The 27,994-nt window shown below is 56.7% G+C and overlaps 1 protein-coding gene across 1 annotated transcript; it reads right to left on the reverse strand.

The window, feature by feature from the left end:
- On the reverse strand, positions 1 to 27,993 carry PRR12 (proline rich 12). The gene is made up of 14 exons (XM_060651728.3): positions 27,427 to 27,993; positions 25,773 to 25,885; positions 24,580 to 24,741; positions 21,179 to 24,495; positions 19,969 to 20,629; positions 17,031 to 17,422; positions 9,546 to 9,662; positions 9,158 to 9,291; positions 8,362 to 8,852; positions 2,977 to 3,102; positions 2,773 to 2,870; positions 1,538 to 1,684; positions 1,345 to 1,440; positions 1 to 1,010 (listed from the first exon to the last, which is right to left on the reverse strand). Exons 1-14 carry the CDS (start codon positions 27,510 to 27,512, stop codon positions 864 to 866), a joined length of 6,087 nt encoding a protein of 2,028 aa, XP_060507711.3. The 5' UTR covers positions 27,513 to 27,993; the 3' UTR covers positions 1 to 863.
- Between the last annotated feature and the right edge of the window lies 1 nt (position 27,994).

Genomic DNA, 27,994 nt, shown 5'->3' on the forward strand with positions numbered 1-27,994 from the left:
TAAAGTGTTTGCCGTTGGGTTTTCGTTTGGCTGGTTGTGTGTACACAGTGTATACAAGTTGAGTTGTACAGAAGCCCAAGAAAGAGCAAGAGACGAAGGGTGGTGGGGAGGTAGGAGCGGGGGGGGGGGGGGGGGTGGTTAGAGAGAGGGGGAGGGGAGGGGAGACGGATAAAAAATAGAACCACATCCAGACGACGAGGGGTTGGGGCGGTGGGGGACGGGGAGGGGGGGCAGACACAGACAATCGCAGTAGAAAAGGAGTAGGAGGGCCAAAGGGAGGGGACCCTTCTTCCCCCTCCACCTCCCCAGCCCCCCGCCCCAGGTATGTACAATAAATAAGATTAAAAATAATTAACAAGATGCGTTTTCCCCCTCCCGCCCGATGCCGAATGCCCTGGGGGAGGGAATGGCCTTTAGCAAAGATCTTGGCCTGTGAGGGGGGGGTTGGGGGGAGGGGGTCCCCCAGCTCTCTGAAGCCACCCCGCCCCCCTCAACCATACATAGACTTTTCCTATACATTATGTACAAGGTGGAGGGGGCGGGGCTGTGGCCATGGAGAGGGGATTGGGCCAAGGTGGGGAGGGAAACCGTTACTAAATAGACATTTATACATATATATAAATAATTTCTCTGTACACCGGACAGCAGGAGGGGCGGGGAGGGAGTGGAGGGGGGTGTGGGAGAGGGGAGGAGTCGAACTTTGAACCCTGCCCTTGTGGGGGCAGCATGGACACACCCTGACCAATGACCCCCCCCCCCCCCCACTTCCCTGGCAGGCAGGGCCCAGGGGTTAGCTCCTGAGGACACAGTTCTGTCCCAATTCTCCGTTCGTGGAAGAGGCGGCTCCCCCAGGCGGGGTGGGGTCACCCACAGCGGCTGTGGGCCTGTGCTTGGGCCAGCAGGTCGCTGAAGGAGTCGAAGAGCTGTTCCAGCCACGGCTGGTTCCGCATGCATTGCTGGACTACCTCCTCCTGACCCAGGTCCTCAGCACCGCCCTCGATGGCCAGGGTCTGCAGGGCGTTAAACAGGGAGCTGGGGCAAGCGGCCACCAGGGTCTGGGGGTCTAGGGATCAATATCCCGAGGAGAAGGGGGGCTGGGAGCTGGACTCCTGGGTCTGAGAGAGGAGGGGCTGTGGGTTTGGACCCCTGGCTCTGAGGGAGGAGGGGGCTGGGGACCAGGACGCTGGGTCTGAGGGAGGAGGGGCTGTGGGCTTGGATCCCTGGGTCCGAGGGAGGAGGGGACTCTGCGAGCTGGACTCCTGAGTCCGAGGCAGGAGGGGCTGGGTCCAGGGCAGAGCCCGTGGGGCCGAATCCCAGGGCAACGGGTGCTGCAGGTGGGCTTACCTGGTCCCTGCAGCGCAGGAAGGTGTGGTACTTATAGTGGTGGAGGGAGTGGTAGAGCGTGTAGTATCCCGACTTGTCCAGCTCCACTTTGAACTCCTGGACAGAGGAGAGTGGAGAAGCCTCACCCCACTGCCCAGCCCGGGGCCTTTCCTCTTCCCAGTCGCCCACACCGCCCGCCCATCCGCGGCCCCACCTGGGCTCGGACCACGCTCCTCTTGAGCTTGCTGAGCGTCTTGCGGTTGTAGGGCTCCCCCGCCGGCCGCAGCCGCACGGCCCCCTCCTCAGGGGAGCCCTCCCCGCTCTGCTCCACTTGCAGCTGGGGGAACGTGTGCAGGGCGTCCTGCGGGAAGCCGACCGGTCAGTGGGACGTGCCCTGGGCCCACACGCTCCAAACCCACCATCAGTTCTCAGATCATCAGGTGCCTCAGTTTCCCTCAGGCTGTGGATCAGGGGATCCCTGGGGAATCTTGGTCTCCTCAAAGGACAGAGGAACCTACGCCTGTCTGGGGACCCTTCTTAATGTGCTTTGTGGCCCGGCCTGAGATTCCCAGAGACCCCTGATATTCCACCCGGGATTCTCAGCACCAGCCTTACATCCTACTCAAAATTTTGAGAATCAGCCTAAGATCCAGACTCCCCAGTGCCAGGCTGACATTCGATCCCAGAATTCTAAAACCAGAAGAATATTCCATTACCACGGAAGTTTTAACCCTAGCATAACACCCCACCCAGAGTTCTAGAACCAGATTATCACTCTATCCCGCATTTTCTGAGGGACTAACATCCCACCGGGGATTTTCTGAGCCAGCCTGAAAGTCCATCCCGGAATTCCCAGAATTCGACCAGTAACTGCCCAGAAATGTCAAGGCCGGACCAACATTCCATCCCAGAATTCCGCTGCCCTAACAATCTGCCCCCAAATCTCAGCACCACACAACCATCCCCCGCATCAGAGCTGCCTGAATAGTCTGTTCTAGAATCCTAGGCCATTCCAGAAAGAAAATCATCTAGATGACTTACTACCGAAACCTAAGATGCTAAGAAGTCCCGCATTACGATGACAGAGAAGCCATCAGGATCCGCTTAACACTGTCCCACGGCAAGGCCTGGGTGCAGGCCCTAGTCTAACTTTTGCCTCCAAATTTCCACTCCAGAGCCACGCTCTGATGGGCTTTCCCAGCAGCCCGCCCCAGACCTTCACTATGACCTCTCTGCACCCTCCAAGCCCCCTCCATGCAGGCCTGCAAGGAACCTAGAGACTCCCTCTTGCCAGCCCTGCCCTCAACTTTTCTCCTGGCCAAGCCCGGAGAATGGTGCCCCCGCTCAGGGCCTCATGCTCCGGGAGCTCCTCCGTGGCTGACAGGTGCACATCTCTCCCGTTCATGACTGCGGGGCCCCGGACACCTCCCGCCCAGGCCCCACAGGCACCTGGAGGGCTGGGCTCAGCGACAGCCGCTTCAGGACTTTCTTCTTGTGCTCATTCAGGAGGCCGTCGATCTTCCTCATGGGCGGGAGGTATAGCTCATCTAAAAGACCCGGAGGGGCATCAGAAGAGCCGAAGCCCCACAATGCATGGGGGAGGGGGGGTGCAAAGGAGGGGTCGGCGACCTTCTCTCCCAGGCCTCAGCTCACCATGTGTGTCCTCCAGGGCCTGGATCATGTCTGGGTCGAGTGCTGTGCTCACCAACATCTCCACATAGCTCCGGTACATCTCCCGCATCGCCCGGGTCTTCAACAGACGCCCAGGTACTGCCCGCTCTGGGGGGAACAAGATGGGACTTCAGTTCGTTATTCCGCCTTTGCTGGAGGCCGCCTGTGTGGCAGACGGTGTTCTAAGTACCAGGCCCAGATTCACAGGGAGCGCCGAGTCCGCTGGAGAAAGTCCCCAAGTACCAGCGTCATGTACTCTGATGGTGGAGTCACAGGCATTGATTGTAACAAGTTCAGCCTGGCAAGCCAGGGAAGGCTCGTCCAAGGTCACACAAGAGCTAAGTCTTGACTGATAGGCAAGAGCATTCCAGGCCGGTGAACTTCACGTTTGACTGGTTCAGCATAGCTTCAATCAAGTCTAAAGAAGCAGCATCATTGGTTTCCAAACCAGCGAATCCAGTCAGAGAGATCGCATCACAAAGAGCAAGACTGAGGGAGGAGGTGGGAGTTGAGACTACACGGGTCATGCAGGCCAGACCTCGCAGGGCCTCCATCCAATATGAGGTGGAGAGAGTAGCGGCTTTTTCTGGTGGGTACTAGGGAGCCATGGGAGAGCTGTGAGCAGGGGAGGGGCAAGGGTAAATGTGGAAAGGCACCTCTGAGGACAGGTAGGGGATGGATTGGAAGGATGATACCAGAGGTCAGGGTAATGGACCAGGTAAGAAAAGATGCTGTAGCAGGGCCATAAGGACAGGATCTCGGGCAAGAAGACAGGAGGGCCAGTGTCTGGGCCAGGGCTACAGGAAAGCGCTGAAGGGCTGGGGACTTCCCAGTCGTGGATGTGAGGGAGCAAAGGCTGGAGGCTGGAGATCTGGCCCTCTGACTGCCTAGCCAGTGGGGCTATCCTGGAGATACAGAAATTAGGACAAGGAACTCAGTGGGATCTGGGGGGAGGAGGCTTGGGGGATGTCTGGAGGGGGGCCAGGGAGAAGAAATGAGTGAGGCTCACTGGAAAGCTGAGCCTGCCAAGTGAGAAGTGAAACAACAAGGCCAAGGTCAGGACTTGAGGGACACTCACATGAAACCCAAGAAGTAACGTCGGAGAGAAAAAAGATGCAGGACGGCTATGAACAGCCCTAAAAGATCCCTCAGGAAGAGGCATGAGAAACGTCTGTTTGACTTAACCACATGGAAGGCCCGTGGGGACAGCTGTTTCAGAGGCCAGAGTGACCACTTGGCAACAGCAGTTGGACCCCCAGGCCTTGGCCCAAACCCTCCCATGGCTCCTAACTCGTTCAAGGTAAAATCCTTCCAGTGGGAACACAAAGCCCTGGGCTTCTTGTCCCTCCAAGGTCTGGTCCTGTTCCTTCTCTGCCCTCACTTCTCACCCTCTCCTCTTACTCACTCGCTCCAGCCACTGGCCTCCTTCCTGATCCCCAGACACGCCCAGCCTGGAATGTTCTCTCTCCCAGTCACCCAACCCCAACCCTGTTGCACTCAGATCTCTGCTCCAGTGTCATTTCCAGAAGCATTCCCCAACTCCCCCATCCCCCGAAAACATCACCCTCTAGAATGCCTGGATACTCTTTACTAAAACCATTTTTCTTTTTTTCTACGTATTTACTATTTTTTTTTTAATTTTTAAGAATTTTAAAAAAATTTTAAATGTTTATTTATTTATTTTCACATTCATTTATTTTTGAGAAACAGAGTGAGACAAAGCTTGAGCGGGGGAGGGGCAGAGAGAGAAGGAGACACAGAATCTGAAGCAGGCTCCAGGCTCTGACCAAGTGGTCAGCACAGAGCCTGATGTGGGGCTCGAACCCACAAACTGTGAGATCATGACCTGAGCTGAAGTCGGAGGCTCAACTGACTGAGCCACCCAGGTGCCCCAAGAAATTTTTAAAGTCTTTGTTTATTTTTAAGAGAGAGAGAGAGAGAGAGAGAGAGAGAGAGAGAGGGAGAGAAGGGGAAGAATCCGGAGCAGGCTCCAGGCTCTGAGCTGTCAGCACAGAGCCCAACACGGGGCTCAAACCCATGAACCGTGAGACTACGACCCAAGCCAGAGTTGGACGCTTAACTGACTGAGCCACCCAGGCATCCACTGAAACTTTTTCTTAACGGCCTTTAAGCCTAGCCAGCCTTACAATGATGATTCTTCACATTGGTTTGTGTTCTGTTACATAACATGTTTATCCAACGGACGGACTCTCCCAATCTAGACTGGAAGCTCCCATGAGGACACATATTATTGTTTGTTCTGTTCACTGCTGGGACCTCGTTCATGGCACATAGTAAGTGCTCAATAAGTATCTGCAAAAAGGGGCCAAGGAAGCCACATGGGAGGAGACTAAAGGAAGAGAGAGAGCAGACAGTCACTGCAGCATCTTTCTAGAACTTCTACGAATACAGGAAAGGAGAGAGCAACAGCTTGTAGCACATGGAGGGTTACCGCTCTCAGACAACCCAGAGTTAGTTTAGTTCTAAGGCCTCCTGGGCTGAGCAAAGCCTTCAGGGCATCCACACATAGGTCACACTCACCCTACCCTACCCTAGAGGGGCTCCTGGTTGAGTGAGGTGAGGGGAGGCCGACTCAGACCCACACCGACCCCTTGGCAAGGAAACGGCTCCCATAAACGTGTAGAGTTCCCTTCCCCCCATTTCAGAAAATTCAGAGCTGTCCACGTGTGTTCAGGGCAGCATTATTCACGATAGCTAAAAAGTGGAAACGATCCAAATTTCCACCAACCGGACGGTAGATAAATAAAATGTGGTCCGTCCCTGCAGTGGAGTATTATTCAGCCGCAAACAGGAACAAAATCCCGATACCTCTACAACATGGATGAACCTCAAAACGTTAGCGAAGTGCGAGAAGTCAATTACCAAAGACAACGTGGTGTGTGATTCCACTTATATGTAAGATTGTAAGTAGCTGGTCACTTAGGCCTGGGGGTGTGGGGGCAAGGGAGAAATGGGAGTGATAACCAAGGGGTACAGGGTTTCTTTTTGGGATACTGAAAGCGTTCTAGAATTGATCGCCAAGATGGATGGATAACTCTATGACTAGACTAGAAACCACTGAATTATACGTTTCAAATAGGTTCATTATATGGCATGTTAAAGTTAAACTTAAATTTATAAGCTGTTGAAGAAAAAAAAAAAAAAAAATTGAGGGCCAGGGAAGGAAAGACCTGCAAATCTAGGCCTTTGGCTAAGTCTCCTCCCTTGTGGCACCTTCACAACCTGTCTTTAACTGCTTCCACCGGGCCTGATTTAGCATAGCACTGCCCAGTTAAAAATAAAGAAAGAGGGGCGCCTGGGTGGCGCAGTCGGTTAAGCGTCCGACTTCAGCCAGGTCACGATCTCGCGGTCTGTGAGTTCGAGCCCCGCGTCGGGCTCTGGGCTGATGGCTCAGAGCCTGGAGCCTGTTTCCGATTCTGTGTCTCCCTCTCTCTGCCCCTCCCCCGTTCATGCTCTGTCTCTCTCTGTCCCAAAAATAAATAAAAAACGTTGAAAAAAATTAAAAAAAAAAAAATAAAATAAAATAAAGAAAGAAAGAAGACTACATTTCCCAGCCTCCCTTGCAGCTAGGTGTGGCCACGTGATAGAGTTCCAGCCAATGGGGCAGGAGAGGTAGGATGTGGGCCACTCCCAGATCTGGCACTTAAAAGGAAGGTGTAATGATTCACTCCTTGGTCCTTGAGTCCTTTCCTACTGGCAGGACCTCAGCTTTTGGGGCTGCTGGGCTGCCTCTGACCTGGGGGAAGGCAGAGAGACAAGAGGAAAGGAAACTGGGACCCTGGACAACCTTGCGAAGAGCCTCTGATTTTCCAAGAGATTCCCACCTTCAGCAGGGCTTTGACGAAAGAGAATTCTCTTCTTTAACCGTATGCTTAGTCTCTGTTAAAACGGCTACCCCTGCCCTATTCCTAAAAAGACATGTGACCTCAGGCAAGTCACATCGACTCTTGGGTGTCTCAGTTTCCTCATCTTTAAAATGAGGAAAATTCTATAGGACCTACCTCTCAGGATTTATGTCAAGATAAAACAAACCAATGTGTAAAATATTTAAAACGATGGCCTGGCACCTGGTAAGCACTCAATTAAAAGGCGGCTGTTATATTTACTGTGTGTGTGTGTGTGTGTGTGTGTGTACGTGTGTATTTTGTTGCTGTTACTGTCACCACAAACCAGACATCATTCTAAGCAGTGGAGCTCATCTTTGGTGCTTTACTATAGGTGAGTACCCTCCTATATGTTTTATCTGTCATTAATCTATTATGTAAGTGAAGACACTACAGCATAAAGAGATGATGCCTCTTTCCTGGAGTCACACAACGAGTCACAGGGAAAACCACAACCTCTGGGCCTCCAGGACAGACACTGGTCCCCCATGTTCCTCTGCCCTCAGAACCTGCTTCCTTTTTTTAAGATTTTATTTTTAGGGGCGCCTGGGTGGCTAGGTCAGTTAAACGTCTGACTTTGGCTCAGGTCACGATCTCACGGCTCATCAGGCTCCCTGCTGTCAGCATAGAGCCCGCTTTGGATCTTCTGTCTCCCTCTCTCTGCCCCTCCCCCACTAGCACACGTTTTCTCTCTCTCTCTCTCTCTCTCAAAACTAAACATTTAAGGGGCGCCTGGGTTGCTCAGTTAAGCGTCTGACTTGGGCTCAGGTCATGATCTCACGGTTCATGAGTTCGAGCCCCGCGTCGGGCTCTGTGCTGATGGCTCAGAGCCTGGAGCCTGCTTCGGATTCTGTGTCTCCCTCTCTATCCCTCTCCGACTAGTGCTCTGTCTCTCTCTGTCTCTCAAAAATAAATAAAGGTAAAAAAAAAAAAAATTAAACATTTAAAAAATAAAAACGAATAAGGATTTTATTCTTAAATGATCTGTACACGCAATGTAAAGGGCTCGAATTTACAACGTCAAAATCAAGAGTCACACGCTCCACCCACTGAGCCAGCCAGGGGCCCCATAACATGTCTGTCCTAAGACAAATCAGTGCAGCATTGAAGAACAGGCCTGAGGCTTCACTGGCCACCTCCCAACTCGGGTGGGACGCCACACCCCAGCCATGTTATGTGCTCCTGGTGCCTCAGTCTCCTCACCTGTACATGAGGGCAGTAACGGTATCTACTTTGTAGCACTGCTACAAAAACTAAACAAGTGAATTCATCGTGTGCAGAGCAGTCATCCAGTCAGGGGCCACGTGACTGACACATATTGCCATTATTTCAATTATTGTCGCTGTCTCACCGATACCACCCGGAACCCTCTGGACAGCGCTCACCCATGCCTCCTTCTGATGCCCCGGATTCCCTTCCTCTTGCCTCCCCACCCGCCCTGTGTGGCTGCCTAGGGACTCACCGTCCTCGCTGGGTGCTCCCGGGGATGACTCGGAGTCCGAGGAGCTGCCTGGTGGACCCCCACCCGCCGAGGCATTTCCTGCCGCCTCCTTCAGCCACTTCTTCCTCTTCTTGGGGGGCGGCTCGGCCTTCACCTTGGTGGGCCGGGCCTTGGGCAGCCGGGAGGTGGCGGGCTGGCCCGCGGTGAGGCTCCGCTCAGGCCGTGTCTGCCGCCCGCCCGCGCTCCGCTCGCCCCGTAGCGGCCGCTCCCCACGCGTCACCCGCTCCTTCTCCTTCTCCTTCTCTTTCTCCTTCTCCTTCTCGACAGGCCGAGGTGGGGATGGCTTCTCAGGGGCGGGGGGCTCGGGCGCAGCTGTCTCAGGCGTCTGCTCTGGGGGCTTCTCACAGACAGTCTTATCAGGGGTCTCTGGCTTAGGAGGTGGTGCTGGCGCCTTGGGAGGCGGGGCAGAACTGGCCCCAGAAGACGCAGGGCCCTTGGCCTGCCCAGAGCGCCTGGAAGGGAACACGGAAGGGACTGTATGCAGTCAGCAGCCCCTAAGAAACCCAAATTCTCCTCTTGAAATCCCCCTGCCTCGCCAGCAGCTCTAAGCACAGAACCAGCTCCCCCTCTCGCCATCTGTTCCCTCTCGGGGTCTCTGCCTGGCCCCCCGGCCCCAGACTGGAGTCTCTTTCTCTCTGGGTCTCTGTCACCCACCCTGTGTCCACTCTCCCTGACTCTGCCTCTTCTCTTGAATGATCCAACCCCATGCCTGTAGACCCTGCCCACCAACTGCCCGCCCCTCGGCTCCCCGTGGTACCTGACGGGCACTGGGGGCCGATGCCAGGGTTTCCGAGCACAGACCCTCACATAATCCTTCTTGTTGACGTTTTCCAGGAACTTTACATAAAGGCGCTGATACCGGTTTTTCGCGTCCCCAAAGTACCCCAAATACTAGGGAGGGAAAGAGGCACAGGAAGAACTCCTTCGTCTACCCCAGCCAGGCAGCCGGATACCAAGACTCCCACCCCACCCAGGGCCCCCGCGGCGGCCACAGGAGCCACTGGAAACGGAGCCTCCCTGCTGGACTACACCCGAGACTAGGCATGAATCACAGCCATGCGTGAGGAGGACCCCGGCTTCCAGACCTCCCCGCCTCCCACCCGGGGCTCTTGAGCCCTCACTCCCCACCCCCCGGGCAGGCTTACATTACTGGTGGCACAAAACTGCCGCTGTCCGTCCTTGATCTCCGGAGTGAATTTCTGCAGCAGCGCCTTCTGCACTCGCCAGATGGGTGGGGGCTCGCGCCCCGTCTGCAGTGCCAGCTGAGGAGGGGTGCAGTGAGGCCAGCAAGGTCAGCCCTCGTTCCTGTCCTCCCTGCCCCCCAATTCCTGGCCCGATGTCCTCCCTCTACACCCGCTTAAGAGAAAAGGGACTGAGATCGACAAGCCATCCATCAACGAACACTGACAGCCAGATGTCTTCTGGCCGTGTGATGTTCTCAGCCCTGGGGAGGCAGCATGAGTCTGGCCACGTCCTCCTGTGGCTCACCCCAGTCCTCGCAGTCAAGGCCGTTGGTTCTTGGGCTGCAAAGTTTTGGTTATAAAAACTTCACGGTGGGATGGCATAAGCCTCTGTCGCGACTTAACGTCACGACCGACTCCTGAGCGCACACCCACCATTTTCCAGATACCGTGCTGGACCCCTGGGTCCAGTGATGAATAAGACTGACGCCTCTCATGGGGTCTTTGTCGGAGAGGTGACAAGATAGACAAGTCGATAAATGAAACAGGGCGCAGTTGAGGCTTGTGCCGGGAACAGACGGGTGACAGTTGCCCGGAGACCATGTATTTCATCAGCGAATCCACAACAGGGCAAGACACGGTGAGGGTAAGGCCCCCCCTTCTCCACGCCCCCAACACACTCAGATAACCTCTCCACAACTCCGAGACTTGTGTGACCCTCAGCTGGACACTGGAAACTGAAGGATGTGGGCCAGACCCAGTATCTAATCTGGGGGAGCGAGGGCAGTAGCAGGAAACCCAGACAGGGCACAAAAAAATAACAGCACCGAGTAATAAACGTGTTAATGGCAGACCCCCTCGTGGTCTGTGGGTTTGAGCCCCGCGTCAGGCTCTGTGCTGACAGCTCAGAGCCTGGATGGAGCCTGCTTTGGATTCTGTGTCTCCTCTCTGACCCTCCCCCACTCATGCTGTCTCTGTCTCTCAAAAATGAATACACGTTAAAAAAAAAAAAAGCATTAAAAAAAATAAGGACTGGGGCACCTGGGTGGCTCCGTTGGTTAAGTGTCCAACTTCGGCTCAGGTCATGATCTCACAGTTTGTGAGTTTGAGCCCTGCGTCAGGCTCTGTGCTGACAGCTTGCTCAGAGCCTGGAGCCTGCTCCGGATTCTGTCTCCCTTTCTCTCTGCCTCTGCCCCACTCACACTCTGTCTCTTGTCTCTCTCAAAAATAAATAAACATTAAAAGAAAATTTTTTAATAAGAAACTAAAAAAAATAAGGACCTCACATGCAATCTGAATCCAAGAACGCTTCCTGGAAGAGGGGATACCTAAATGAGTCCTGGATGGACAATGTCTTCTATGAGGGGGACCGAGCAATGACACAGGACAGCATGTGTGACAGTTGTCTGTCTAGAAGAAAGCAGCTAACAGACTATATAAGAACATGGGAGGCGCCTGGGTGGCTCAGTCAGTTGAACGTCTGACTTCGGCTCAGGTTATCTCATGGCTCGTGGGTTCGAGCCCCGCTTTGGGCTCTGTTCTGACAGTTCAGAGCCTGGAGTCGAGTCTGTGGCTCCCTCTCTCTCTGCCACTCCCCTCCCCTTGCAAAAATAAACATTTAAAAAAAAAAGATAAGAATACAGATGCTACGGGAAATGTGCACCGGGTATTGTAATAACCCAGAGAGGCACGAAAGGTAGTCCTTGCGTTCAAAGAATCCATACTCAAGTGATAAACAGGATACAGATGGTAACTCCAATTGATTGGTCATGGCTGCCCTGAAAGCCAGGCATGGCCGGAGAAGTGCTGAGATCAATTAATGATGTCTGGCACTGGCAGCAGCTGTAATACTGGCGTTGGTGTGCCAAGCTATCTACTACCCACTCTTAGTTGGAGTTGTTTTCACCTCCACGATTAAAAAAAAAAAAAAATTTTTTTTTAACGTTTATCTATTTTTGAGAGAGAGACAGAGCATGAGAAGGAGAGGAGCAGAGAGAGGAGACACAGAATCCAAAGCAGGCTCCAGACTCTGAGCTGTCAGCACAGAGCCCGACAGGGGGCTTGAGCTCATAGACCATGAGATCATGACCTGAGCGGAAGTCAGACGCTCAAGTGACTGAGCCGCCCAGGCGCCCCTCACCTCCGTGATTTTTTTGTGTCCCTCAGATCAGCTAGGGGAGTGCAAAAAAGGGATTACAATAACCTGATGAAAATGAGGTCTCAAAATGCTCTCAGCTTAAAATTACAAGAGGCAGGATGAGACAAGGATGCCAGGGTCCTGGCCCCAAGTCCTTTTTCCCAGGCTGCTATGTGGATCCCAGTCCTTCCTCTCGGTGACCTTGGAAAGCCAGGTCAGAGGCCCAAGGATTGAAAAGTTCCTTTCAGACCACATCCTGCTCAGCTCCAAACACCTGTAGGGCCCCCAGTGCAAGCTCCACAGTCTGGCACAGCGAAATTTTGCCTCAGTTTCCTTTTTCTTCTCCAGCCCCTGCCCAGCACGCTATCCAGACCCCTCAGAGTTCAGCAGATGAACCCCAGACTTTCTGACCCCCAGATTTTGCATATGCAGTGCCCCCCATCAGGGGTGCCTTTCCCCTCTCAATGTGAATATGAAGTTCTCAGAAGTCATCAGAGCATCCTTCCCACCTGGGGGGGGCCCACCGGGGGGGCCCACCCCCTCCTCAGTCTCCTCCCACTACCTAATCTGCCTCTTCTGAGTCTATTGATTCTCTCATTGGACGCAGGTCCCCCGGCTCACCACATCCCAGTCGAGCTTGGTGTCTTTCCCAAAACCACTCTGCCTCCCTGCCACCATCGTGCCCAATCCCTGGTATCACCCTTGCCTGATCTCCAATCAGGGCCGGTCAGTCCCCAGGCTGTCCTTCCTGCCTCTCCTCATGTCGATCAGATCACTGACCACACCCACTTCCCCTTATTAGGGAAGCCAACATGCCCAAAGCCCCTGCCCCTGCCCGACGGAAGCCAGAGCCGATTGGAGGAGACCTAACCAGGCAGCCAATCAGGAAGCAAATCATCTTGGCCCCAAATGCAGAGCTGGACCAATCAGATTCTCTTTGGGGAATCTGAACTCTGACAAGCAGAGACCAGGGCAGGAAGCAAGCAGCAAGATGAGAACGAGCCAGAAACACCTAGCAGGGTGGGAATAAGAAAGCTTTGTGGTCCGTTAACAGGGAATCAGGGTCACAGGACTGAGGTGGTGGACAGACTGCCATCAGGCCTAGACATCTCCTCAGCCACCTCCCCGCCGGCGAGAAGCCCTAGCAGCTGCCGGAAAACCCAGAGAGGAGTCTCAAGCAGGCGCCCGTTGATGTCACCCCAGCATAACCCGGCCCCTGGCTCACCTTCCCAGCCTTGGCACTCACTTCCAGCCACTCAACCCCTTGAGCCACAAGGACAACGCGTTTTTGCTCATGACACGAGCTTTGCACCCTGCTACCTCCACCCGGACCGCCCTTCCCTGTACATTTCTCTACCCCATAAACTCTTACGTGCTCAGGGTCTACATCCTGCTAAATCTTCCACATCCCCGAGAACTGGGAGTTAATATTTTCACTCTCATTTTAGAGATGGGGAAGCTGAGGCACGGAAGGGGGCTAGCCCCGCGCTTTCTAATTCAGCTGCCCCGAGTACGGTCCACAAGTGTAAAATACACACCGGGTGTCAAAGACTTGATATGGGAAAACTGTAAAACATCTCAGGAGCTTTTTCTACGTTGATGACATACTGAAATGATGGCTTTAAATACACTGTTACAGAAAATACAATGTGGCCAATCTCACCCATCTTTGAACTTGTTTGTTTTTTAAGAAGGCTTCACGCCCAGCATGGGGCTTGAACTCACAACTGTTGAGATCAAGACTCCAGTGCTCAGGGCCTCTGGGGGGGCTTAGTCAGTTAAGAGTCTGACTCTCGGTTTCAAGCTCAGGTCATGATCTCGCAGTTTGTGGGTTCAAGCCCCATGTTGGGCTCCACGCTGACAGCGCGGAACCTACTCGGGATTCTCTCTGTCCCTCTTTCTCTGTCCCTCTCCAGCTTGAGCTCTCTCTTAAATAAATAAACTTAAAAAAAAAAAAAAAAGTCATGTGCTCTACTCATTAAGCCAGCTCCCCTATCTTTTAAGTGTAGGTACAAGAAAGCTTATTTTTAAATTTTTAAAAAATGTTTATTTATTTTTGAGAGAGAGGGAGACAGAGCACGAGCAGGGAGGAACAGGCATAGGGAGGCACAGAATCCAAAGCAGCCTCCGGGCTCCGGCTCCAGGCTCCGAGCCGTCAGCACAGAGCCCAACGCGGGGCTCAAACTCACAAACCGGGAGATCACAACCTAAGCTGAAGTCGGGACGCTTAACCGACTGAGCCACCCAGGCACCCCTGGATACGAGAAAGTTTCAAATGACGTATATGGTTCGCTGATATTTCTACTGGGCTATCATTGTTCTCGACCAGTGGCCTGTTGCCCATTTTTACACACCTACCAGCTAAAAATGGTTCCTAATTTTTAAAGGATTGTGAACAAAACAAAACAAGAATATGTAGCAGAAACCCTCTGACCTGCAAAGCCCGAAGTATTTATTGGCTGGCCCTTCACGGAAAAAGTTACCCAAGCTCTGCACTAGGTTCGCCCAAGAGCACTGAGGTGAGTAACAGAAGCGAAAGTTTGAGGACACCTACTGTGTGCACCCCTGGTTCCATAAAGCCCCAGGCAAGCATTAATGCCTGGATCCTCCCGTTACCTGAGGGAGGAAATGAGGAAACAGGAGGGTCAGGAAGGGTCAACACCAGCCCAGCCCAGAAGTGGCTGAGATTTAAGCCGGTCAGGTTAACGCCAAAGCTGGGCTCTCAGTAACGATGCCACCAGCCTGCCCCGACTCCAAGCACACAAACGAGTCTCCGATGTCTGCACGAGTGGTTCAGTCCTGGGGCTCTGTGTCCCCCATTGTAATGCACACTCGTGTTGTATTTTAAGCATCTGAATCCTTGCCCGGCCCCGGGCCAGCTGGGAGGTGGTGTCAGTAAAGCTGCGGCTCCAATCCCGGCTCGGCACCCACCAGCCGAACGAGTCCCTCTCTCTGAACGTGAACTTCCTCATCTGTAAAAGCTCTGTTATTACGGCCCAGCGCGGGGCGCCCAGCAGCATCCGCCGCTGTCACTGTCAATGTTTGACAGAATGGACAGAGAAAGGCTGAATCTGGTTACTGAGAGCCCAGGCTCCTGGGGCCAACAGAGCTGGTGTCAGTCCCCAACCATGAAAGTCCAGGAAGGCTACTGTACCACTCTATGCCTCAGTTTCCTTCCCTGTAAAACGGGGCTAGCAATCCCTATCGTGAAGGAGAATTATGAATATAAAACTTGGAGACAGACAATGGCGATAGTTACATAACGATGTGAATGTACCTAATGCCACCGAATGGTACACTTAAAAATGGTTAGAATGACGGGGCGCCTGGGTGGCTCAGTCGGTTAAGTGTCTGACCTTTCTTTTTTTTTTTTTTTTTTTCCAGAGAGAGGGCTCAAGTGAGCGAGGGGCAGAGAGAGAGAGAGAGAATCCCAGGAGGGACAGAGGGAGAGAGAGAGACAGAAATGGGGGGCTCACCCCATGTGGACTCAAACTGACGAACCATGAGGTCATGACCTGAGCCGAAGTCAGATGCTAAATGACTGAGCCACCCAGGTGCCCCCGCGTCTGACTCTCAATTTCGGCTCAGGTCTTGATCCGGGGTTTGTGAGATCAAGCCCCTCATCGGGCTCTGTGCTGACATCACGGAGTCTGCTTGAGATTCTCTTTCTCTCTCTCTCTCCCCGCCCCTGCCCCTCCCCCACTCGTGCTCTCTTAAAATAACTTAAAAAAAAAAGACTGAAAATAAGACTACACTCTCAACAAGAGTTAAATTATGGAAAGAGCCTAAATGTCCATCAACTGACGAATGGATAAAGAAATTGTGGTTTATATACACAATGGAATACTATGTGGCAATGAGAAAGAATGAAAGGCCTTTTGTAGCAACGTGGATGGAACTGGAGAGCGTTATGCTAAGTGAAATAAGTCATACAGAGAACGACAGATACCATATGTTTTCACTCCTATGTGGATCCTGAGAAACTTAACAGAAGACCATGGGGGAGGGGAAGGGAAAAAAAATGGTTAGAGAGGGAGGGACCCAAACCATAAGAGACTCCTAAAAACTGAGAACTGAGGGTTGAAGGGGGGTGGGAGGGAGGGAAGGGTGGGTGACAGGTAATGAGGAGGGCACCTGCTGGGATGAGCACTGGGTGTTGTATGGAAACCGATTTGACAATAAATTTCATACAAAAAAAAAAAACAAACAACCTTGAAAAATAAAATAAAATAAAATAAATAAAAATAAAGATAAGACTGTAAATAACACATTAAGTTCATCTCCCAAAGTACACGAGATAATATAGCATAACACGAGTTATTAACCTTATAACTAATTCATCCCGCAACGTCTCCGTCTGAAGAAACAACACCCGAGATTAAATTAAACGCGATGACGTACATCAAGGGCCACACGTGTTCCTGGCCCCGTAATCAATACCCAGTCCGTGACAGTGACTAATATGAAGAAGGAGCTTAGTCTTCAGGGTCACCATCAAGGGAACCATGGCTTGCTGACCCACCAAGCACCTGCTCAGTCTCCTGTTCTGGGAGACGCACTGCACGAGCGCCTGAAGTCACCTACCCTCACCAAGCACCCCTGCTATTAATCCTCTGGTCCAAACCTATCTGTCCCATGAACCGAGTGGAGCAGAGATGGGCAAACTTTTTCTGTCATGGAGCAGGAAAGAAAGATTCTTGGCTTTGTGGGTCAGCTAGCCTCTGCCAACCGTCTCACCCCGCCACGATAGGGGCGCTAGAGGATTTGGAAACGTCTGGGCATGGCTGGGTGCCAATAAAACGTTATTTATAGGAAGAGGTCGTGGGCTGCACTTGGCCCATCCAGGCCAGTTTGCCAACCTCTGGAGTAGCGTAACTGGGAGCAGTGAACGCGGTGATCTGCATAAAGCGTTTAAGATGTGGCCTCACGCTCCCAAATCATTGCTACTCAATTTACAGACTACCTCTGGGAGCGCGCTCATTCACAGGTATATTCTGTCGATTCCACACGCGTCCACCAACACGGCATACCTCGCCAAGTCACCGCTCTCTTGGCTTGTGCCATTAAATTAGAAGCTTCACCGAGACCAGGACCTGCCTCCTGGAACCCCAGCCCCCACAATACCTGCAATAAATGTTAACCATCGCTCTCCTTTATGGGACACACACGCCCCCCGCATCTCAGAGCCCCGCAGGTCCTCTGGATGCTCTGGCCCCATCGGCCTGTGGATTCGGGGCCTGTCACCCGGCAGGCATTCCATAGCCGCTGAGGGACCAAACCCCCGGGCCCGGCGTGCCATGCCGGGGACTCACCTTGAGGGAAGGGATGTCCTCGGCGCGGATGACGAACTCGTCGCGCTCCCGGAAGATGCCCTCCCCGCCGCTCTCGCCCGCCTCCTCGTCCGTCTCCCCGCACACGGCTGCCGTCTCCTGCTTCTTGGCCAAGTGCAGGGGCCGGGCGTCCGGAGGCTCGGGCTCCTCGGGGGACGGGGCAGGGGGCTCCTCCGGCGCGGGGGCGGCCGGCGGGGGCGGCGGCGGGGCGGGCGGCGAGGGCAGGGGCGGCGGGGCGGGCGGCGAGCTGGGCGCGGGGGCCACCAGCGGGGGCGGCGAGGGCAGGGCCGGCGGTGGGGGTGGCGGCGGCGGTGGCTGCGGCGTCGGGGCGGGGGGCGGCGAGGGCGGGGGCTTCTCCTCCAGCAGCGGGGGCTCTGGGGGCGAGAGGGGCGTCAGGGCGGACTACGGCACCGGCACCGCGAGGCCCCCTCGGCCCTCACCGCACAGGTCCCTCAAGGCCGCTGTCCCTGTCAATCAGTATCAGCCCCCACCCTCCTCTCCAGCGTCCCAACACAGCCAGCCCCCTTCCTGCTGTGCACCCCCACATCCCTCCTGATCAACGGGAACTGTTCTCCACCGAGCACCCTAACACCCATCTCTGCTGCAAATCCCGCTCACCTCCACTTCTTATTCTTCTGCTCTTGCCCTTCCTCCTAATCAGGGCTCCTGAGGCTGCTTACCTGTCGCCTGTCCCCTCCCCGGCTTTCCTTGTTATTTTTTTTCCAGATTTTATTTTTATGTAATCTCTACACCCGAGATGGGACTGGAACCCCCAACCCTGAGATCAAGAGTCTCCTGCTCCACAGACTGCGCCAGTCAGGCGCCCTTCCCCTCCTGGACTTCTATTTATTTTTTAATGATTTTTTACTTATTTTTGAGAGAGCGAGCGAGCGAGCGCGCGGGTGAGCGGGGGAGGGGCAGAGAGAGGGAGACACAGAATGCCAAGCAGGCTCCGGGCTCTGAGCTGTCAGCACAGAGCCCAACGCAGGGCCTCGAACTCATGAGCTGTGAGATCATGACCTGGGCCGAAGTTGGACGCTTAACCGACTGAGCCACCCAGGCGCCCCGCTCTGGGACTTTTACGACCCACCTCTGCCTGAGGAGGCCAAAGGAAGACTATTCCCTTAACTTCTCTCTCCAGTGTCCTAATAAGCCTTCCCACCCAAATGTGGTGCTCTGTCCCCACCCCTCTTCCCAGTCTCTAAATACTCTCCCCTTCTGTCCCTTGTATTGTAGCATTACTCAATGTCCCCCCCGCCCCCACTCCCCATTAAAACCAGTCCTCTCTGGGGACGCGTGGGTGGCTCAGTCAGTTAAGTATCTGACTCCTGATTTCCGCTCAGGTCACGATCTCACAGTTCACGGGATCGAGCCTTGCGCCGGGCTCTGTGCTGACAATGCAGAGCCTGCTGGTTTCTCTCTCCTTCTCTCTCTTTGCCCCCACACCCTTGCTTGCGTGCACATACACTCTAAACACATAAACATTAAAAAACAAAAAATCAGTCCTCTCTTGTCTCACCACAGACCCTTCCTCATCCTTCAACGGTCTCCAACCCCAGTCCATCTCCCCCTTGCCCTCACCCCAAGTCCCTCCAAAGCTCCTTGCCCTGCCCTGACGTGGCTCCTAGTTCCCAAATGCCATTCACTAGCCCTTGCACCTCTTCTCTTGTTCCGGAACGTCCCTTCCAATGCCAACAGTTCAACTCCCCCAAAGCCCTTCTGCTAGGTCAAAGTCCCTCCAGGAGACCCCCTTCCCAGCTCCAGAGGACCTTCTGAGCCCCTGAAACCCATTTCCCACGCCTCATGCCCATTTGAGTCCAGAAACACCGCTCAGTTGCCTCAAAGCCCTTGCCGGCCCTCACCTCCCATCTTCCACCTTCCGTCCCAGTTCCCCAAGCATTCACTCTGCACCTCTTCCTCCTCATTTCCTGCTCAGGGGGTCTTGTCCTCCTCCCCCCCAAGCTCTCCCTGCCCTTCCCTCAGACTGCTCTCTACTCTCAAGATCATTAATGCCCTCTACTTCCCACTGAATTCTCCAAGGGCTTTTCTAACGGCCCCCTCTACTGCCTTAAAATCCCTCCTGATGCCTAAAACTGCTTCCTCTCAAGCCGTGTCCTGAGCTATGAGCCTTCCAAGGTTCTTGAACCCCAATACTCGTTCCCATTTCAGCGAACCCTGACACTCTGTTTGTTCAGAAGCCCCTGGCATTTCTTCTCACCTCTGCCCTTCAGCCTCCCTCTCCATTTCCCACTCTTCTGCAACCCCCTAGAAGTGCTCTCCCTTCCTTAGGACACCTCTGAGCCCTCAAGCCCTCATTAACAGCCCCCGCTGCCTTCCTCCGAATCAATGCCTTCATTCCCTCTCCAGTGAAGCACCTTAAAATTTGCCCAAAGCCTCTCTCAGGACAGAACACCATCCAGACCCTGCCATACCCCCAGCCTTTCCCTCCTGCCCCCCCCCCCCCGCCATGAGACCCAACTAGTCAATGTTCCAGTCTCTTTCAACTACCCTCCCCAAGTCTCTCCCTACCCCCAGATACCTTTCTGTCCTTTGCCATACATCTCTAAATCCCAGCTCCTTCTCAGATTCCATATCCTCACCAGTTTTAAAAGCTCTCTCAGTACCCTGTCACCCACCTGTCCCTATCACTTATAACCTACCCCATTTCCCACATTCTCCAGTGCCCACCTTGGGGCCCTTTAGCCCACTTAGCATCTGTGGGCAAATTAGAAAATGCTACCTTTCTTACTAAAAACACCTGTTTGCCCTCAATTAACAAGTTACTTTCGTAAACAAGAGAATCTACTTCCTCTACGTGAACAATGTCCCTTAAACAGTGCACAACCTGCACAACTGTACCCTGTGACCTGAACAACAGGAAAGCCCCTTCCCGCCCCCAAACCATCATCCCCGAGCTCACCGGGTGTGCCATTGCTGCTAGGGAGCCCCGGGAGTGGGGGAGGCCCTGGCACTGAAGCCTCAGTTGCCAAGGAGGGCACATCTGGGGTGGAAGTGTCCTTAGGCCCAGCGAGGGGTGGGTCATCAAGAGCGGAGATGGCTGAGGAGATGCTCTCCTGCAGGTCCCGGTTCTTGGCCACAGAGTCTTCTTCGTCCGAGGAGAAGGAGGGCAGCGTCTCCAGGTTGCGCTTCAGCTCCTCGTCCAGCCGTTTGCAGGGCGAAGGGCAGCCCAGCCCTAGCCCCTCGCTCTCGGCCGCCTCCAGTGCGCCCCCCAGCCCGAAGGCGCCGGCAGGCGGGGGGTGTGGCACAGTGGGGGCGGCAGGGGGCTGGGGCTGCAGGCCCCGGGCCGGCACAGAGGGCGGCACGCTCTTGGGGGGGCTGAGTGGGGGCGTCAGGCCGGCCTGATAGAGTGGCGGATGACGCTTGCCTGACTTGAGGAAGTCCAGGAAGGAGGCCATGAAGCCGGACTTCATCTCTGGCTGCTTTTCTTCCACCTCCTTGATCTTGGCCTCAATCTTCTCCCGAGTCAGGCTGGAGTCCAGGCTGTTGTGGTCAGCGCCGGATACAGCGTCACCTGACGAGGCTCCCAGACCCTCGCCGGCCTTGGGCACAGACAGCTTGATCTAGATATTGGGGCGACGGGGAGTCAGGACCCACGGATCTGGGGCCCCAAGTCCCCTCCCCCATCAGAAGCAGGAGCGCAGGCCCCCAACCCTCCCTTAAGACTCAGGTCAAATTCCCACTTTCAGCCTGTAGAACTCTAGAATTCAAGCCCACAGACCCCTTCTGATTCCAGAACAACAGGACTGGAGTTCCTCCCTCGATGCTCCCTGATCCTCCTTTGCTTACAGCCCAGGAACCCAATCTCCAGACCCTCCGCCCGCACCCCCAAGACGCAGGAATCTAGGAACCCCCGATCGCTGGTCCTTTAAGACCTAGCACCTAAGAACCTAAGCTCCAATACCCTGTACCTCCCTCCCTCCAGACCCCAAAGTGTCAATTCTCAGATCCCTCCAACAGTGGAAGCCTGGAATCCCAGCCCAGAGATTCATTTCCTCACAAGTTTCAGGAACGTAAACCACAGCCCCCCATCACGCCCCAGAACCTCCACCGTGGCCCCAACCCTCCGCTTTCTTGAAAACTTAAGCCATCTGGACCCCAGTCCCCCTCACCTTAAGTGGCTTCAGGGGCTCCAGCCGTGTGCCCCCTACCTCCTCGGCCTTCCTGCCCCGACCACGGCCCCGGCCCCGAGGTTTCTTGGCTCCATCAGTGGGTGTGGAGGCTGAGGCTGGCCCAGCAGTGGTGGGGACCTCCAGCGGGCGGATCCGGGGCCTACCCCGGGGCCGGGGTGGGCCATCGCGCTTGGCCTTTGTCGGCTTGCGGCCACGGCGCCTGGGGCCATCGGGGCCTGGGTTGGGTGGGCAGAAGTCGATGTCACCCAGGGGTGAAAGGGCCGGGCGGGAACGGCAGCTGGACACCAGGTCGGGCAGGCGCCGAGGGTTGAGGCGGATATCAGCGGGCACATCGGCCTTGTCCTCATCCGCCTCAAACTCGTACTCCTGGGCGTACAACTTCTTGGGCGTCTGGAAGGGCGGGTCGCGGCGCCGTAGCAGGTGGAAGGAGGACGTCTTGAGCAGCTTCTTTGGCTTGGTAGAGCAGAAGATGGGTGAGGTCAAGCCTCCCTTGGGCTCGGAGGCAGGTGGCGGCGGTGGAGGGGGAGGCGGGGGTGGCGGGGCCGCCTGGTGTGGCCCACTCTGGATCAGGCCCAGAGGCTCGGCATTGACCGTGGAGGGCAGCTCAGGCGGTTTGTTGGGGTCCAGGCCCAGGCCCGGCGTCTCAGGCCCAGCTCCAGACGCCCGGCTAGGGCAGTAGGGCCCATAGGGATCATAGGCAGGGGGGCCCGGAGGCGGCCCAGTCCCCGCCTTGGGGTCACCCTCGTCCTCAGGCGGCCCGGCCTTGCCATAGTCGTCTGCCGCCCCTCCGCCGAACATCTCCTCCATGGTGGGGAAGAAGCTGCGCTCCTCGTCTTGGAGCAAGGAGTCAGGAAAACAGATGGACGTGAGTGGCACAAAGCGGGGGGCCTTTGTGCCTTGCGGGCTGGGGCTGCGGTAGGCACCTGAGGGATCCTTGCCCTCGGTATTAGGTGGGCCTACGCCAGTGTCACCAGGCCCTGGGGGCAGTGGCTCCAGGGCCCCAAGCAACTCCTGCATGGCGCCTGGGGGCTCCAGACTCTCCTCGGGTCGCAGGCGGGGGCTGGGGGCACCAGGCTCCAGGCCGTGGCTTCGGAGGTGGGCCTCAAGCTGGAGGGGCATGGGTGGCGGAGGTGGGGGCGGCGGTGGGGGCGCCTGGGGCGCCCCATCACGGGTGGCTGGCTCAAGGAGATGAACGCCAACCTTGGGGGCACTGGGAGAGGGGCTGGGGGCGTGGCTAAGGACAGAAGGGAGCAGTTGTGGTGGGGGAGGCGGAGGCAGCACCAGTGGGAGGTCAGGGCCCCCGGCCTCCAGGAGGAGGCCGTGGGGCGTGGGCTGGGCAGGCTGAGCTGTGGGAGGTGGGGGCGGCGGGCTCTTTTGGAGAAAGGCCCCCAGCTCCTTGGCACCTGCCCCATAGTGGACCACTGAGGTGGCCAGCCCCTCGGGTGTCTCGCCACCTCGTTCCGGCCCTTTCTTCTTCTCCTTCAGCCTCCCCAGGCCCAGCTCCAGGGCTGCTGTGGCACCCTCGTCGAGGCTGGCACTCGTCCGGATGACACTCTGCAGGTGATACCTCTGGGGGTCTTCCTTGGCCAGCTCGTAGGGTGTGCCCGTCGGACCCCCGGCCCCACCACTACCCCCAAGTCCCTTGGAGGCATCCGCTGCCCCATCTTCACCCACCAAGCCGTCTGCCCCTGAGGTCCGCGGGGGGCTGGGTGCCTGTAGGAGATGCTGGATGAGGAATTCCTCATCTTCCGTGCGCTCGGCAGGAGGCCCGCCGGGGCCAGCCAGCAGCTCCGAGCCATCCCCTTTGCCTTTGTAGCCACCTGCTCCGGCTGCATAGCTGCCGGCTCCCGGAGGCGCCAGGAAAGGGGCCGAGGCCAAGACGGAACTCAGGTATTTGCCAGGGGCTCCCGGAGAGCCGACTCCAGGCGGGCGGCCGGGGGCAGGCGGCGACTGCAGTGGGCGGATGATGTGAGAAGGGCTGGCCTCGCCGCCACCCCCCAGGGAGCTGGGCCCCCAGCCACCTCCGTGACCCGAGAGCGCCGGGGAATGGCCAGTACTGTAGCTGAGCGAGGGGCTGGCTGTGGGCAGCCCCTGGGAATGGGCAGCTGGCCCGGGGTACGGCTCACCCTGAACCCCATACAGCTGCCCCTGCAGCTGATCCGGGGAGTAGCTCTGACACGTGGCTAGGCCAGGAGGCGGGGGGCCACTGGGGGGCTGTGGGGGCCCCCCAGAGTAGCTAGGGCCTTTGCTCAAGTCCTGTGCTTGACCCCCTCCAAACCCTTGCCCGTAGGCCTGGGGTCCTAGAAGCCCTTGGGGCTGTCCAGGGGAATAGGCTTGGCCCCCGGCCCCGCCAGCCCCAGAGGCCTTCCCAGTGGCATAGGCTGCTGCTGGCCCACCCAGACTCTGGCATTTGGGCGTGGCGGTTGAACGGGGCGGGGGGGGCCTGTTGGCAGCACCCGCAGCTGCTCCGTAACCGCCTTTGCCTGTCTTGTAACCGGGCGACTGAATGATGGGGCGGTAACCTCCAGCGCCACCCGCAGCCCCACCTCCTCCAGCCGCCTCTGGGCCTGCAGCCCGGCCCGATGCTCCAGCCGTGGCTCCGCTGGGCCCAGCCTTGCTAGGCTCGCCAGCACCAGGGGAGGGCTCCCCGCCGCCCAGGGGGCTACAGGCCAGGTTAGCCCTGTGGCCCATGGAGGAGTAGCTGCCTCCACAGCTCAGGTAATGCTGGAGGGCGTGGGCTGGTGGCGGGGGCGGCGGGGGCTGTGCACTTGCCGGCCGCTGGTAGTGCTTGATGACGGTGTCCTGGCGGGGCAGGGCCCGCTCGGGTGGCGGGGGGCCCGGGGCAGCACCCGAGAAGTTGTAGAGCTGTGGGGAAGATTGCTCGGCGGCAGCGGCAGCAGCGGAAGAGGAAGCCAGCAGGTTGAACTGAGTCGGGAGGTGGCGGGGGGGTGGGGGTGGGTCAGGAGGGCCGGGGCGGTAAGGAGGGGTCTGGGCCGGGCCGAGACCAGCAGGCCCCAGGACACCGCCCCCTGCCAGGCGCTCGAAGCCCAGCGAGGATGGCACCGTGGGTGCTTGCGAGGGCTTTAGGTGCAACACATCATGAGGGGACAGGAGCCCGTTAGCTGGGGGACTGAATGGGGGATCTTGAAGGCTGAGGGACGAGGGCACTGGGAAGGGGCGGCTGCCGAAGGAAGCCGGGTGCTGGTAGGCCGACAGGGCAGAGGAGGATGGAAAGGTGCTGGAACCCGGCAGGGCGCCCGAAATGAAGAGCTCCGTGGGGCCTGGCGTGTGCATGGCTAGGGATGACGGAGAAGACCACAGGTCAGGGCGGACCACATGCCAGCCCCACCCTGGCCCTCCTGGATCGGCGCTGGGCTTACCTGTTTGCCAGGAAGGACTGCGGAACTGGGAGAGGAGAGAGGAGGCAGAGGGGCCAGGCTGGGGGCCCCGGGACTCCAGGGCCGAGATGAGGTTCATGACGGAGGCGTCGGGCCCTGCTGAGCCCGCGTGGTGGAGGCCAGTGTCGAAGAGTCCAGAGAGGCCTGGCCAAGGACAAGGGGGTTAGAGTCAGCAAAGTGGGGTATAAGGCCAAGTTGAAAGGGAAAAGGAAGAGGCCAAAAGCAAGTCAGGTCAGGGAAAAGGGTTGGAAAATGTAAAGAGATAGATTCCAAGGGGATAAAGTGGACACAGCCAAGCTGAGGAGACAGGGCAGAGGATAACAAAGGGGAAAAAGGAAAGCAATAAGCAGGATGGAGTGTAGTCCAATCGTAAGGGCAGGGAGCCCAGGAGAGGAAAGGTAAACAAAAGAGTAGAAAAACCCAGAATCAAAGGAAGTGGGCACAACAGGACAGAGTTCTTGGTGGAAGGGGGAGGGAGACACAAAAGGATTTGGGCAATTCTAGCAAGGAAGGGGAAAAGATGGGATGACTGGAGCCACTTAGTAGGAAGAGGGCAGGTCTAAAGGGATTGAGTTCAAGTGGGAGGATCCAGAAAAAAAACAAAAAACAAAAAAAAAAATAAAGAGGAGACAAGGGAAGGAGCCAACCAGGAAAGTTAAGGATCAAATTGGATAATGTAATCTACTTGCACGTCCACCCAGGAAGAAGGAAACCAATCAGAATCGTTAGAGGTAGGACTACAGGGAAAAGAATAAGGTGGTGGGCAGACCCAAGGAAAAACAGGGAGGTCCAAAGACTTAGAGCCAATCAGAAAGAAAAGGAATCAGGAAGAACGAATTCAGAGCGCCAAGGAGCCAAGAGGATGGGCAAACCTAGAGGGAAAGGATTGGGGTGGGATAGACAGGAGGAAAAGCCTGGAAGAGAAGGTGGGATTTGGGGGCTGAGGGGACGGGGCCAATTGGAGCGAAAGAGGCGGGGCCAGAGACAAGGGTGGACGAATCCAGCGTGAAATTGAGCAGGGACCAGCAGCCTCAGAGGCAACCAATCAGAGGAGAGGCAGCAAGGGGCGGGCCAGGACGCAGGGCACGGCCAATTAGGAGGGGTGGAACTTTCAGCAGCCAACCAGCTGCCTGGGAGGGAGGGCCAGCCCAGGCGGGGCGGGACGGGGGCCGTACCTGCTGGGTGGTGGTTGGTGGCATAGCTTTGCAGTGGGTGGGGGGCCGCGTAGGCCTGGCGGTGTAAGATGTCGGTCTCGGGGTGCGAGGTCCTGGAGCTGCCATAGACCAAGCTGGGGGGAAGGGAGAGATGTTAGGGTGTCCTCTGCAGCTACCCTAGGAGAATGGAACTCAGCAAATCCCCCGGGGTGTGGGGGGAATCTTACAGCTGACTGGGGGTTATCCCTAAGGAACCTTGGGCCCTAAAGGAAAGAAGACCAAGGGAACCGGGGTACCCAATGAAAAGAGCCATGAAACATTCCCCACTCAAGCCCCAATAAATAGAGCCCAGATAGTCTCACGTTTACAAACAGACATGCACAACGACGAGGCAAACAGAAGAGGGTGAAGAGTCAGAGGGAAGTGCCCCAAGTTGAAAATTCAAAAGGCATGGACTTCCTACCGAGCCCACTATCCCCTGGACGACACAAGGCCCCGGGGCCCACCTGAGGGGTGCACACGGACGCCCACTCTAATGCAGACACGTGGGAACACATGGCCCTGAACCTCATATAGGGTCCCGAGTCAGGAGCAGGAGGTAGATTGTTCCCCAAAAGGCTGGGATGGGGGGTGGGGAGGGGATAGGACTAGGGGAAAGTACCAGGTACAAGTGTGAACATGAACAACGTCCATCCCGCGGGGTTGAGGTTCAAATGCATGGGCCCTTGCAAAGCCAGGTGTGTGTGCAAACGACTATCCAGCTCACCCGTGGGGAAGGAAATATACAGAGCGAGAAGTCCCAAATGGAAAATCCTAACACATGTGGGGTCATGCCCAGCCATGCTGGGAAACCCAGGAGGTGGGGGGGTTGGGGACAGGTGAAGAGTGAAGGCAGGACATAAACAGCAGGAAGGGGGCTGATTCGCAGGTGAGCAGGGTGCCAACTAAGCACCAACAGGGCCCACGCTCACGCACACAACCACACACCAGGGAAATATCTGAATCTTCCCATGCAACGGCCCCAATTCACGGCTGGGACTCAAGAGGTCAAATACTCCGCTCCTCGCCATCCACTAGGATTCTCTGCCTTTGGGGGGTGGGGGAGCCCAAGGGGGCGTGTCTCAGATTCCAGGACCCCCCCCCTCACACACACAGAACCCCAGCTTGGGAAGGGGGCGGGGCCCCGTGCCCACTCTGCGCGCGGAATTTCGGGGGGGGGGGGCCCGAGTGGCGCGGCCTCGCGCAGTCCCGGAACAATAGGACGGGAGGGGGGGCTCCCCCCAGGTCTGCGTTCTAATTCTCCTTTCCATCCCACCTATGCAAGAGCAGAGCCCGGGATGCAGGGAGGAGGGATCAGCAAGCCGGGAATCCAAGGATGGGGGGAAATCCAGGCCTTGCTTCGCCAGTCCCTCCCACCTTCCCAGGGCCTTTCCGTCCGAAATTGTTTTGCACCCCCATTTTCCCGCTGCATCTCTCCCTTTGCATGCCGGAGCTGGCTTTGGCGGAGTTTGCAATTTGCAAACTGGGGCGGCGGCGTTGTTGCAAACCGAGGAAGGCCGCTCCCTTGCAAGCCGGAGGGGAGTTTGCGATGCACGCTTCGCCAGGCGGGCCAGGCCCGGCCGGGCTGGGCCCCCACCCCTTGGCCCCTTCCTCCAGGCCACCCTCAGCTCCTTACCTAGCTTTCGCTGACCTCTCGTAACTCCATCCCGCCCCGGCGCCGAGCGGGTCCCCGAAGCCGGCGCTGGGGTAGTTCCTGTCCATGAATTGGCCGCGGTGGAAATTGGGGGGAGGGGGAGGGAGGGAGGGAGGGAGGGGGCGCGCGCGCGCTCTCCTCCGCCGCCGCTCCCTCCGCTGCTGCTTTTTTTTTTCCCCTCTCTCTCTCTCTCTCTCTCTCTCTTTTTTTCTTTGCAGCCGCCGAAGGCCCGGGAAGGCCCCGGGCTGGGGAGGGAGGGGGCAGGGGCGGAGGGGCGGGCAAGGGAGGGGGTGCAGCCGCCGAGCCAAGGAGGGGGGAAGGGGGGTTCCCCCTGGAGGGAAAGGGGGGTAGGAGGGACCCCGCTGTCTCCGCCTTTGCCCCGGCGCTTGCAAGAGAGAAGGGAGGGAGCGCGCTCAGGAGGGGGCGTCCCGGGCGGCCCCGGGGTGGGTGCGGGCGCTGGGTGCTCGCTCTCTCGCCGCCGCCGCCGCCGCCTCCTCCTCCTCTGCGCTCACGGTGCAGCCATCTTTGCACAAGGCGGCTGGGGGAGGGG

The sequence above is a fragment of the Panthera onca genome, chromosome E2 (genome assembly GCF_046562875.1).
Source record: "Panthera onca isolate mPanOnc1 chromosome E2, mPanOnc1 haplotype 2, whole genome shotgun sequence".
NCBI lineage: Eukaryota > Metazoa > Chordata > Mammalia > Carnivora > Felidae > Panthera > Panthera onca.